The sequence below is a fragment of the Schistocerca americana genome, chromosome 4 (assembly GCF_021461395.2).
Source record: "Schistocerca americana isolate TAMUIC-IGC-003095 chromosome 4, iqSchAmer2.1, whole genome shotgun sequence".
Classification (NCBI taxonomy): Eukaryota; Metazoa; Arthropoda; class Insecta; order Orthoptera; family Acrididae; genus Schistocerca; species Schistocerca americana.
This window is the reverse complement of record NC_060122.1, coordinates 634,807,568-634,821,460: the sequence shown is the minus strand read 5'-3', so window position 1 is coordinate 634,821,460 and position 13,893 is coordinate 634,807,568. Positions and strand designations below refer to the sequence as shown.

The following is a 13,893-nucleotide window of genomic DNA, read 5'->3' as shown; positions in this document are numbered from 1 at the left end:
GGTTTCACATGATTGATGTTTTCAGAACCTATGCTGGTTGGCATGGAGGAGGTCATTCTATTCAAGGTACTTCATTATGTTTGAGCTCTGAATATGTTCTAAGCTTCTGCAGCAAATCAGTGTCAAGGATATTGGACAGTAGTTTTGTGGTAACTTCTACTATGCTTCCTGTGGAACAGTTATGACCTGAGCTTTTTTCCAAGAAGTGGAACAGTTTTTTGTTCAAGGGATCTACGATAAATTATAGTTGGAAGAGGGGCTAATTCAGCCACAAATTCAGTATAGTATCTGACAGGGATGCCATTGGGCCTTGGAGCTTGGTTCAGTTTTAATGATTTCAGCTGTTTCCCAACACCACTGACATACTTATTTCATTCATCTTTTCAATGCTGTGAGGATTACATTGAGGCGTTTCTCCTGGGTTTTCCTTTGTAAAGGAACATTTGAGGACTGAGTAAAGCATTTCAGCTTTTGCTTTGCTTCCCTCAATTAAGTTCCTGTCTCATTCACTAGGGACTGTACATTAACTTTGGCACCATTAATGCCTTTATATATGACCAGAATTTCTTTGGGTTTTTTGAAAGATCATTTGACAATATTCTGCTATGGTAGTCATCAAAGGCATTGTGCATTGCTTCTTGACAGCCAAATGTATTTCATTCACCTTTGATTTGTTTTACACCTATTATGCAGTAATCTCTCTTCCTTAGAAGTTTCTTTACAGTGACTGTATACCATGGAGGTTCCCTTCCGTTATGAACTGTTCTAATGGGTAAATGTCTATCCAGTGCATGGTCAACCATTCTTTTAAACTTGAGCCACAGTTCCTCTACCTGCTCCTGCCTTGTGCTGAAAGTTTCAAGTTCCTCATTGAGATATGATTCTACTGATTTTTTATCTAGTTTACTGGATGGATATATCTTTCTGCTTGGTTTGATTGTCCTTTGTACTTTGGTAATCACTGTTGCTACAACCGCGTCATGGTTGCTAAGACCAATTTCGGTATGGGAATCCTAGAAGAGGCCAGTTCTATTTGTTGCCATTAGATCGAATATATTTTAAACATGAGTGGGGTTCCTAACTATGTGTTCTAGGTTTCAGAGAAGACACTGCGTAATGTTTCACAGAATGTCTTATCATGCCCACCAGTAACGAAACTGTAATTTTGCCAATTGTTGGATTCTCCTCCGATGATTGTACAGGGTGTTACAAAAAGGTATGGCCAAACTTTCAGGAAACATTCCTCACACACAAAGAAAGAAAATATGTTATGTAGACATGTCTCTGGAAACGCTTACTTTCCATGTTAGAGCTCGTTTTATTACTTCTCTTCAAATCACATTAATCATGGAATGGAAACACACAGTAACAGAACGTACCAGCATGACTTCAAACACTTTGTTACAGGAAATGTTCAAAATGTCCTCCGTTAGCGAGGATACATGCATCCACCCTCCGTCACATGGAATCCCTGAAGCGCTGATGCAGCCCTGGAGAATGGCGTATTGTATCACAGCCATCCACAATACGAGCACGAAGAGTCTCTACATTTGGTACCGGGTTTGCGTAGACAAGAGCCCTCAAATGCCCCCATAAATGAAAGCCAAGAGGGTTGAGGTCAGGAGGGGACGGAGGCCATGGAATTGGTCCGCCTCTACCAATCCATCGGTCACCGAATCTGTTGTTGAGTAGTGTACGAACACTTCTACTGAAATGTGCAGGAGCTCCATCGTGCACGAACCACATGTTGTGTCGTACTTGTAAAGGCACATGTTCCAGCAGCACAGGTAGAGTATCCCGTATGAAATCAGGATAACGTGCTCCATTGAGTGTAGGTGGAAGAACATGGGGCCCAATCAAGACATCACCAACAATGCCTGCCCAAATGTTCACAGAAAATCTGTGTTGATGACATGATTGCACAATTGCGTGCGGATTCTCGTCAGCCCACACATGTTGATTGTAAATTTTCACAATTTGATCACGTTGGAATGAAGCCTCATCCGTAAAGAGAATATTTGCACTGAAATGAGGATTGACACATTGTTGGATGAACCATTCGCAGAAGTGTACCTGTGGAGGCCAATCAGCTGCTGATCGTGCCTGCACATGCTGTACATGGTACGGAAACAACTGGTTCTCCTGTAGCACTCTCCATGCAGTGACGTGGTCAACGTTACCTTGTACGGCAGCAACTTCTCTGACGCTGATATTAGGGTTATCGTCAACTGCATGAAGAATTGCCTCATCCATTGCAGGTGTCCTCGTCGTTCTAGGTCTTCCCCAGTTGCGAGTCATAGGCTGGAATGTTCCGTGCTCCCTAAGACGCCGATCTGTTGCTTCGAACGTCTACCTGTCGGGACACCTTCGTTCTGGAAATCTGTCTCAATACAAACGTACTGCGCCACAGCTATTGCCCCGTGCTAATCCATACATCAAATGGGCATCTGCCAACTCCGCATTTGTAAACATTGCACTGACTGCAAAACCACGTTCGTGATGAACACTAACCAGTTGATGCTGCGTACTGATGTGCTTGATGCTAGTACTGTAGAGCAATGAGTTGCATGTCAACACAAGCACGGAAGTCAGCATTACCTTCCTTCAATTGGGCCAACTGGCGGTGAATCGAGGAAGTACAGTACATACTGACGAAACTAAAATGAGCTCTAACATGGAAATTAAGCGTTTCTCGAAACATGTCCACATAACATCTTTTCTTTATTTGTGTGTGAGCAGTGTTTCCTGAATGTTTGGCCGTACCTTTTTGTAACACCCTGTAGTATGATTGGGGAACTTACATACAAGTGAACTTAGGTTCTCTCTAAAGTTTTTGGTTGCGTTAGGCGAGTCTGGTGGGTGATAGAACAGTCTAGTTATCGTTTTATGCATATCTGTGATATTGAGTCTTGCCTAGACAATCTCACATGCAGCTTCAATTTCTATCTCTGTGGATTTGAGTTTCTTGTCTACTGCAACAAATACACCACCTCCATTTCCCATTTGCCTATCCTTTTGACATACACTTAAATTTCCCCCAAAAATCTCACTGCTGTCAATTTCAGGTTTCAGCCAACTTTCTGTACCTAGTATTATGTGAGCTTTGCTGCTTTTGAGGAACACTTCAGGCTTTGGCAGTTTGTTGTTAATACACTAGACTCTCACTAATCCAACCATTCCTGGCACATACGGGTGCTGGATTAGTGGAAGTGCCGGATTATTGAGTGTCTGAAATTTATTTTATTTATTTATTTTGTTTTTTATTTGATTTGAAAACTTAGGGGATGTAGTGTATTGTATTTCATTAAACCGAAATATACAATTTTAAAACAGAGAAATCTTTATGCTCTCTCCTCCCATGTCCTCATCTTCATTACTTTCATCATTACTTTCCTGCACGCTTTTGATTATTTCTTCATCCATTAACGTTTGGTCCATATCACAGTCTTCGTCATTCATCCACTTAGTAACATCTTCATCATCAATTTCTTCTCCTCCTGGAAGGTTGTGGAACATGTCATTGTACAAATTAATTGATAATTCCGAATTGACTGGCTCATCGCTGTCACTCTATACTGGGTCCAAGTGGGCATCAAATGATGGCCACAGTTTTCTCCAACTCTTCATTATGGTAATGCTCTCCACCTTATCCCATGCTTCGGCTGCTTGGAAAACAACATCACGTATATTAATTGCTTTCCACGCCTTCAGAAAAGTCTTGATAGAGTAATTTTCACTTTGATTCAGCAAGGAGACTAGAAGTGAATGTCGATAATGACATTTAATTGATTCCAAAATTCCCTGGTCCGTGGGCTGAATTAGGGCTGTCATATTGGGTGGGAGAAAGAGTGCTTGTATACCCTCAGACTTCAGAGAAACATCTAAAGCATGACTGGGATCATTGTCAATTATAAGCGTAGCTTTCAGTGGAAGCTTTTTCTTCTTCTTCAGCTCTTTTCTCACTGCCAGGACAAAAATTTCATGGAACCACCGATGGAATATTTGTCTGTCCACGCTTTCTTCTGAGTGAAATACTGCACTGGTAGAGTATTTTATGTCAGTGTGTTGAAAACAACGTGGATGTTGGGATTTTCCAATCATCATATGCCATAGTATATGACTCCCATTTGCATTACAGCATGCCTTCAATGTTACGTGCTGTTTCTGTTGCTTGTAGCCTCTAACTTCCATCTCGTTGTTGGCAGCTAATGTTTTTGAAGGAAGCATCTTGTAAAAGAGTCCTGTTTCATCAGCATTATACAAGGCATCAACAGTTAAATCTTCCTCTATTATCTTCCGTATCTTGCTTACAAACTCGTCTATCGTTAGCTGAGCGACTTTCCCTGGTAACTGTCAGTTGCTGAATGCCATGTCTTTTTTTTTTTCCCGTTTGATAGCCAGCCTTCGCTCACTGCCATCAAGTTACTACCACCAAGTTGTTTGTTAAATGCAGCTGCTTTTTACTTTATAATTGGCCCACTAACTGGAATTCCTTTACTATGTTGTTGTATGAATGTCCAGATCTTCATTCTTGCTTTTTCACATGACTTCCGTTTTCCCAACTCACTGTCCATTTGTATTCGAGTACTGTCGTATAACATCATCTTTCCTTTTGATGTCATAAATAGTTGCTCATCCAACATTAAACTCAGCAGCAATGGCTTTCTGCAAAGAACCTCGATTTAACTTGTCTAAAATTTCAAGTTTTTGCTTGAGGTCTATTGTAACGTGTTTCCTTTTAGAACACATGATTCCGAACTGTAAAGAAAGCTACAATTTCAAATACATTATATAAGCATTGTTGTGCATGATAATTCATTGTGCACATGTTTTTGGATGTGTGCCGGATTGCTGAGATGCTGGACTACTGAGGGCCGTATTAGTGAGAGTCTAGTGTACTTCACGGTCAACAATTAGGATTTTAATACTTTCACATGTTGGTGGCACTGTTGTCAATCTTACATTGATACTTCAGGCTTTGCTTCAGATATTGTTATCTGGATTGGATGGAGAGTCACCGGTCTAAAAAAACCCTTTTGTGTGCTCCCCACACACAGTCAGTTACCTGAGTAGCAACCTCTGATGTGTAGTGGACACCTGACCCATTTAGGGGGACCCTGCAGTTCTCAACCCTGTGGCAGAAGTCCACTACGTTGCAGCCTAGCTTGTCACAGAACCTTTGAAGTCTTTCATTCAGTCCTTCCACGCAACTCGTAACCAAAAGACCATGATCAGTTCTGGGGATGATGCTGCAAATTATGAGCTTTGTTGAAACTCCACTCACAAGGCTGGTCTTCTCAATCTTCTCTGCCATTTGCTAAAATAACCCAAGTATGACCTCGGATTCCAGATAACAGACATCATTTGTTCCAGTGTGTGCCACAATCTGCAGCTGATTGCACTCTATCCCCCCATTGGCTGCTGGAATAGCCTCTTCAACATTTTGAATGAGCCTCCCAGACATACTCACAGAGTGCACCTGCTGTCCTTTCCTTTTCCTTGCTGCCATTTGCATTACAGCATGCCTTCAATGTTACACGCTGTTTCTGTTGCTTGTAGTCTCTAACTTCCATCTCGTTATTGGCAGCAAATGTTTTTGAAGGAAGCATCTTGTAAAAGAGTCCTGTTTCATCAGCATTATACAAGGCATCAACAGTTAAATCTTCCTCTATTATCTGAACTGCTGATGATTGACAGACCCTACACATTTTTGTTTGCCGCCTCCTGACGCTGGACAAAACAGGTTTCCCCAAAGCAGGGGAAGGGAGTCCCACTGACTCAGTTTCAATCTCAGTAAAAGACAGTATCTCAGACTTGTCAGTACAGTGCCCTGAGTCCTCCCTGGTCACGAGCACTCCGTACAGAATGCCTAGATCTCCCATTGGCACACTGCAGAGGGGACAGGGTCCACACGAGAGGATAGTTCCTTGGGTACTTGTGGTACTGGTATCACAAGTACACGACTCTCCAACACACAAATTCTTAGCAGCTGCCAATTGTTTGACAGTAGTCATGGTGATTTCCAGCTGGTTATGAAGATCAGCCAACTCATCCCATGTTCGAGAACAGCATTCACAGTGGGGCTGCGTTTCGGCTGGTGAACTGTATTACAGGGTACTGAACAAATAACTTTAAATTTGGCCCACTGATTATCTTTTAATCTGTTGAATTAAATAGTTGCTAATTCCCTGTAAGAATTGAAGTAAATACACAAAACAAGATTTCTATTAAGACAACAAAAAAACCTGTGGCAAAAATTACTAGTTTCCTAAAATGTTTTGAGATTAATTATGGTTTTTAGAAAACTTGAAAACGGAGCTAATCTGTGATAAATGTAGGTAATGTATAGAGGTACAAACAATTGTCAAAACATCTGTGAAATGGCTCCAGGCTCTGAAAGATATATCTTAAGTAATAGAAGGAAATCTGTCTCCACAGACTGATCAGAAAAGATCACTGTTGTTCTGTAAAACTGTTTGAACTGTTGGGCATTCATTTGGACCGAAAACTGACATGAAATGCACACATGGAGCAGCTGTGTTCTAAATGTGGAGAATTGAAATAGAAGTATCTTAGACATAGAATACACCAGGTTGTACATGTACCAAGATGGCTTTAAATCTACTGATGTGAAGCTGTACGACAGATTACTGACAGTGTGCAAGATATAAAAGTACTTCTATTGTAGTAAGATTTATTGTTGTACCCATTTAATGTAAATACGTACTCTGTAAACTCGTCTGTGTATTTTAAAACAAACTGAAATTGATCATTATAAATTTTAATGGTAAAACTGATAGCAGCTATTTCAATATAAGTTGACTAATGACAAATAAATACATTATACATCCATTCTGCTAAAAAGGTGAGGATTCCTTAGTAAGGGTTGAGAAAGCTAACCAGAGTAAACCATAATATCCATTCCATACATCCAAAATATACAGCTGTTATTATTTATTTATTTGGTTCAGGAAATAAATTTTTAGTACATTGTCTGTGCATATGATATAGGACAGGAAGAAAACAAAATTAATTTATTATTACTGTAGTAATTCTGACTACATGATCACCACAATCGAAGTAGGTAATAATCTAAATTGACGTATTACATTGCTTGTACATATGATAGCAGTACTTGTGAAATGAGGCTACATGATCACCACAACCAAAGTAAATTATACCTAAAGTAAATTAACAACATTTGTTTGATAAATGAAGTTTACTTGTGAAAATGTTCCAGAAATTAAGAGACAGACTAGAGGCAGTGGTCAAGCAAGAACTGTTTCACCTTTACTTTAAATGTATTTAATGCCAATGTGCATTTTAAGTAAGAACGCATGTTGATATATAACATAACTCCAGTATGGTATAATCCTCTTTTGCATAAATTTATACTTACTATGTTTACGTGTAGCTCAAGCTTCTACCAAGTTTCATATGCATGTAAATCATGTTTCTTTTGTAAAAATAAATATTTCATGTATATACAAACAAGGCAGTCGCAGTATTTTTAGACTTTTGAAAAGAGTTGTACAGGAATCACTGTATTTAACAGTCTTTATCACCCTAATAATCCTTTTCTGTATATGGCACGTGCTGGTGCAGGGTGAGGTGGCTATGAGCCAGGATGGTGCCAGCGGGTGGTGGAGGCTAGGTGGGAGTTCAGGAAGCTCCAGAGAAGGGAGCTGCAAATGTAACAAGTTGTTTTATTGATGCATCTGCACTGCTTGATACACCGGCTCAGAGTCCAGATGGCCACTGAATTCTGCTGAGCTGGTGGCCTGCATGCCCCGTGGTGCTGAAAAGACAAGGCACTGCACTGAGTGGCAGCAGCCTCATCAAATAAGACAGCCGCACGATCCATGTGCCAGCAGGGTGATTTTCATAATGGCGTATCTGCTACAGCCCCAGGCAACACCTGGCCATGTGACAGTGGTGGACGCCCACCACAGTGAGACTCCTGTCTTGCGATGGCAGTAGATGACTGGTGTGCACTGGGAGCTACCCACTCCCTTCTGGGCAGGAGTCAGCTGTGCTGCTGGAGATGACCTGGGATGGCCAGCTGTCCCATGGCACTAAGTCCAGGGAGGGACTTAATCCACAGATCTGCTGCCTTACCATTGCCTCAAACCAATGACTTTTGCTGCCAGGTCTATGACCTCATCGGGCACAGTTCTGCCACCTTAGTTGGGCTGTGAGATTAAGAATAATTCTACTACAAAAATGACCAGTACCTATTGCTGGCAGCAGCATGCTTGTTGTGCATTTGAGCCACTACCAGTCATGTATCCTAAAACACTACTGTCGGTGTAGAAATCCACCTTACCCCATGCTCATTAGTCTGTGCAGTACTGCTGAGCTCGCTGTTTTGGCAAGCTAACCTCCCTCACAACACTGTGCTGACCGTGTTAAATTACTATGGTGACAACATCCTGCTCTTACCTGCTGTCAGCACTGCTGCAATGCACTGCTTAGGCTCACACTAACATGTGTATGTATGGTCATTACACTACATTACTCTCCCTCAATGAGCCAGACCTTAAAACCAGTTCCGTATAGGCAGGACCAGATGCTTGTGTTAGGAAGACCTTTTGCTTATCCAAGAAAAACTGTTCTTCCACATTAATGACATGGTACTTTTCAATTCACATTCCCTTTACAATAAATACTTGAGGAGTAAAATGATGATATCCAGTTAGAGAATAAAAATAATAAAGGGACTACTTTCACCAATGAAAAATCCAAGAGATGTTAGATAGAGACATCATAATAAAACACCCATTGTGCAAGAGCAGAAACCTACTGAGATATAAAAGCAATTCAGTGAGGAGGAGGTATAAAAAGTGCATCAAACAGGGCAACCATACTAACACTTTATGGGTGTAGACTGTCTGATAATCCTGGATTCTGTTGAAACTACTGTATTTTTTGACATGACTAGAGAAAATTTTGTTTCATAATAGAAATTAATATCCCCACAGAGTAAGTTTATATTTTTCATACGAATAATGTCTGAATGTCTTGTTTAATGTTTTATAATTGTTTTGATGTTTTCAAAACCAATTTTTTTCTTCTTCACAAAAGATGCGCATTTGCTCATTGTTTGAATTGTAGTTTCCTTGCATTGCCATTAAATCAGAGGTGCTATCGAGATTGTTTGAATTAATTCTTAAGATGGTTATAATCTTACCACAGTATTCCGTAAGCAAACAACACAAATTTCAAGATTTTTCTTGAGTATCGTTTCAGCTTGTAGCACGCACAAGCTTACAAGTTTCTACCTCACAGTTAATGTCTCAAACTTAAACAATCAGTGAATGTATCAAGAGTTGATTTAGCAACTTAACTCACATCATGAAGATGCTAACACAGGCTGAAGTCAAGCCATTGCCTTACTCTTTAGCCTCTTGGCTCCACCTATATTCTCAAGAGCTGCCAGGTCATCCACATATTTCCTGACTCCATCCCACCATCTCAACTTTGGCCTACTAAGAAGTCTCTTTCGATATGGCACTATTATCACCATCCCTTCTTTCCTTCTCAGTACATATCCCAGCCATGCATTACACCTGCTTCTTATCACTACTATCTCACCTGCTTCATTGTATATTGATCCATAGTGTGTTTGTTTTTTCATAACATCTTCTTTTCACAGGTAATAATTTTTGTCTCGCATCTTCTTGTTCAGTGTCCATGTTGGGGTTCCATATATTAAAACCAGTAATACAGTTGTCTTCTAAATATGGAGTTTCAATGTTTTTGTTATCTGTTTACTGATGAATAGTTTATTAATTGCAAACATTCATCTCTCTGTAGACTTTATAAGCTCCATTATTTCCTGCCCCCCATGTTGTTATTCCGATTTACATGTCCTAGGCATTTGAGGGTTCAAGTCATATAAAAAGCATGCTTTCTAACCTCACTGCTCCCACTGCTTTTTCTTTATTTTTTGTGTTGCCTTACACTCAGTTTTTTCTTAATTAATCATCAAATCTACTTTTTGTGGCCTTTTTTTGTGGGACTGGTTCTATAACTTTATCATTCTTTCTTTTGCCAGCAGATTAACACATGCCTCCCCTTTTACTTCTTTTCTCTTAATATTCTTTGCTTTGCCTTAATTATAGCTAAGTTTTGATCACTTACCAATTCTGCTTGTCATATTGCTTTGACCACCTTTGATCCCACTTGCATGTCTTAAGTTTACCAATACGTGTTCAGTGGAGTAGATGTACCTCCCAAGGGGAATATTGTGTGTTCCTAAGTGTATCTTTTCATGTGGCAACATTGTACCATCTGTCTCAAAGTCTGATAAACACAGATAGGTAATAACGAAAGAAAGGCAAACTGGATGCATAAAGGCATTTGAAGTATCAAGTAAGGAAAGGTGATTGGAGATGACCAATTGTCAATGGATATAGTTGAAACTGGGAGAAAAGTAACACAAAGAAATTTACAAAACTATTTAATGAATATCTGAATTTCCCAAAACTTGAACAATGTTCTAACTGTTCCAGGTCAAGGAAGAGGAGAATAACAAGATAACAATCCCTTTCATCTTTGTCTTCATAATATACAAGGTATTCCCTAACATCATCACTGTTATGTAAAAAACCATTGGATTTTAAACAGTAAAAGGAATAACCTGGCTTTTGAAGAGGGTATAATACAAAAGACCAGTTGCAGGTTGTTAATCAAATTAAAGAATGGAGCAAAGAATAAGAGTTATTGCATTGCCAGGGGTCTCAGATTTTGAGAAAGCTTTTGACGTTGTTTTTTTAAAACATCAACACTAGTGACCTCTAGTATCAAGAAGAATATATGTATATCAGTGCTACACCTTCTATTAGAATTCATCAGGATAACATTTAGAATTAAAAAAGTGAGTCATGCCAAGTGATCCTCCCAATTGGTTGTTCAAAATTTTTGTTGGAAAGGAAACGCTTGTAGCCCGACGTAAATAGCAGTGAAAGGTGGTAAATTGAACAGAACCCTTTGTTCCACGAAGCACTGAAGCCTTGTATTGTAATCAGAGCTTATAATGATTTTTTATTATTTTTCTGCTAGATATAGTTTTCCTAAAATGTAGGAGCTCCAGCTAATGTCTTCTGTTATCTGATTTGACACAACCCATAACGCTGAAATGTTTAATTTTTTCAGGTTGTTGCTGGTAGATTGATCCATTTGAGAATGGAAATTGGTTACAGCACATGTAAAAAAGAAACTGAAATTAATTCTGGAGACTGTTCAGTAAGAAAGGACTTGGTAAGGCAATAAAATTTTAATGTGCAATTAATTTTGAATATGCAATGTTGTTATGGTTTTCAGCTCTCCATGCTACCTTGTCTTGTGCAAGCCCCTTCATCTCCGAGTAATTACTCCAACCTACATCCTTCCAATTCTGCTTAGTGTATTCCATCTCTTAGTCTTCCTCCATGCTTCCCTCCAATACTAAATTGGTGATCACTTCATGCCTCGGAACATGTCCTACCAGCTAATCCCTTCTTCTAGTCAAGTTGTGCCACAAATTCCTCTTCTCACCAACCCTTTTCAGTACCTCTTCATGAGTTACGTGATGTACCCGTCTAATTTTCAGCATTCTTTTGTAGCATCACATTTCATAAACTTCTATTCCTTTCTTGTCGAAACTGTTTATTGCCCATATTTCACTTCCATACATGGCTGCAGTCATCATCATCATCTTGGACAGTTTCCAGCCACTGGCTGGGTCTGTCGGGAACACAAGCCTCTCCATCGTGTTCTGTCTTTCCACCATTCCCCCTCTTCCACCTTCGTCCAGTTCTCTCCTCTTCTCATCACACATTCCTTCACTCCCTTCACCCATCTATCTCTTGGTCTTCCTCTGGGCCTCTTCCCCTCCAGTTGCAGATCAAACATCCTCTTTGGAATTCTTCCCTCATCCATTCTCTTCATGTGTCCATACCACTGCAGTCTTGATTTTTCTATCCTGTCCTGTACTGGTTCCTCCTTTAGTCTTTCCCTCACATACACATTTCGCAATCTGTCTCGTCTTGTTACACTCAACCTGCTCCTCTGGAACTTCATTTCACTAGCCTGTATTCTACTTTTGTCGCTTTTGTGCATTACCCATGTCTCACTTCCGTATGCCAATATGGGGACAAAGTAGGTTCGGTATATAATTCCCTTGGATTTCTGTGGCACCTCCTTGCTCCAAATAAGCCCCCTAATGCATTTGTAGAACTGCCCTGCTTTTCTGCACCTTTCATTTATTTCCATCGCGTTTCACCCCTTACTTTCAATCATGCTTCCCAGGTACTTGAAGTTCTCTACCACTTGTAGTTTTTCCCCTCCACAAGTTATATCCACATTTGGCCTATTCTTCTTCCTTGTTGTGACAATTATTTCACTTTTCTTTGCAGAGAAATGCATTCCATATTGTGCTGCCGTTGCCTCCCATACATCTAACTGCTCTTGCACCTCCTTCTCGCAATTTCCCCATAACATCAGGTCATCGGCAAAAAGCACTGCTTTCATTTTATGATCTCCAATTGCATCTGATACTTGCTGTAGGATTTCATCCATAACAATAATAAACAATAAAGGCGAAAGTGCACTTCCCTGTCGCAGCCCATTTTCCAGCTTGAACCATGCAGTATGTTCCCTCCCCACTTTCACACAACTCTCACTTCCCTCATACATTTTTCTGACTTTTCGTGTTATCTCTTCATCTATCCCTTTTGCGTTCAGCACATCCCAGAGCTTGTCCCTATAGATACTGTCATACGCCTTCTCAATATCTAAAAAGGCCATGATTAAGTCCTTCCCGTACTCATAGTGCCTTTCCTGCAGTTGCCTCACCGCAAATATGAGGTCCGTTGTTGATCTTCCCGGTCTGAAACCATACTGCTCCTCTTGCAGTCTACTTTCAATACTGCTTCTTATTCTCTTCTCCAGGATCTTTTCATAGATTTTTCCACAGTGGCATAGCAGGGTGATTCCTCTGTAGTTCTCACATCTCCTTTTATCCCCTTTCTTGAAGATCGGGACTATAATTCCTTTCTTCCAATCCTCAGGAATTCTGTTCTCCTTCCACACCACCCTCAGCACTCTGTATAGCCACTGGGTTCCTACTTCTCCTGCTGCTCATATCATATCCACTGTTACTTCGTCCCAACCTGGTGCCTTGCTCCCTTTCATCCTCTTTATGGCTTCTTCCACTTCATTCCAAGTTAGATCATCAGTTTCCCCACTATTATAATCGTCTGCTGCCTTAGGCTCTCCATCGCTGTTAGTTACCCGCTTGGCGGCATTCAACAGATCTTCAAAGTACTCCTTCCAAATCTTTTTGAGCTCATGCATTTCCTCCACAACTCTTCCATTATTATCCATGATCCTCAGGCACTCGCTTCTGTCATTCCTCTTATTTCTTACCATGGTGTAAAGTACTTTTTTGTTCCCTTCACTGTCCTCTTCTAACATTCTTGTCCATTTTTCCATCCACTTCTTCTTCTCCTCCCTTACTATGGTCTGTGCCGCTTTCTTGCTTTCCTTATATTTTACCCTAGCTTCCTCTGTTCGGGTCTGGAACCATTCTCTGAAGGCTTTGTTCTTTTGAAGTACTGCCTCTTTACATATGTTGTTCCACCATGGAGTTTCCTTACTTCTCCTCTTTGTGCTAGTTCTTCCGCACACAGTCTCAGCTGCCTCAACTAGGGCCCTCTTAAAATCTCCCCATTCTTCTTCCACTGTTCTCTGATCTTCCTTTGGCAGCTTCTTCCTGATCAGTGTCTGGTACTGGGTCCTCCGTTCATCCTCTTTCAGCATCCATGTCTTCAACCTTTTCTCCTGTATATCTGTTGCCCTCCTATCTTTTTTCTCTCTCAGGGTGGCTACCAACAGCCGATGGTCACTGTC

The 13,893-nt window shown here is 40.5% G+C and overlaps 1 protein-coding gene across 3 annotated transcripts in view; it reads left to right on the top strand.

Moving 5' to 3' along the window:
* The window catches only part of LOC124614071, a 228,608-nt gene that overhangs the window by 84,944 nt on the left and 129,771 nt on the right, over nt 1–13,893 (top strand). For all 3 annotated transcript variants that reach the window (XM_047142907.1, XM_047142908.1, XM_047142909.1), the window contains exon 12: nt 11,158–11,262. In XM_047142907.1, the coding sequence (XP_046998863.1) occupies nt 11,158–11,262 (105 nt within the window). The remainder of the gene's footprint in view (nt 1–11,157; nt 11,263–13,893) is intronic.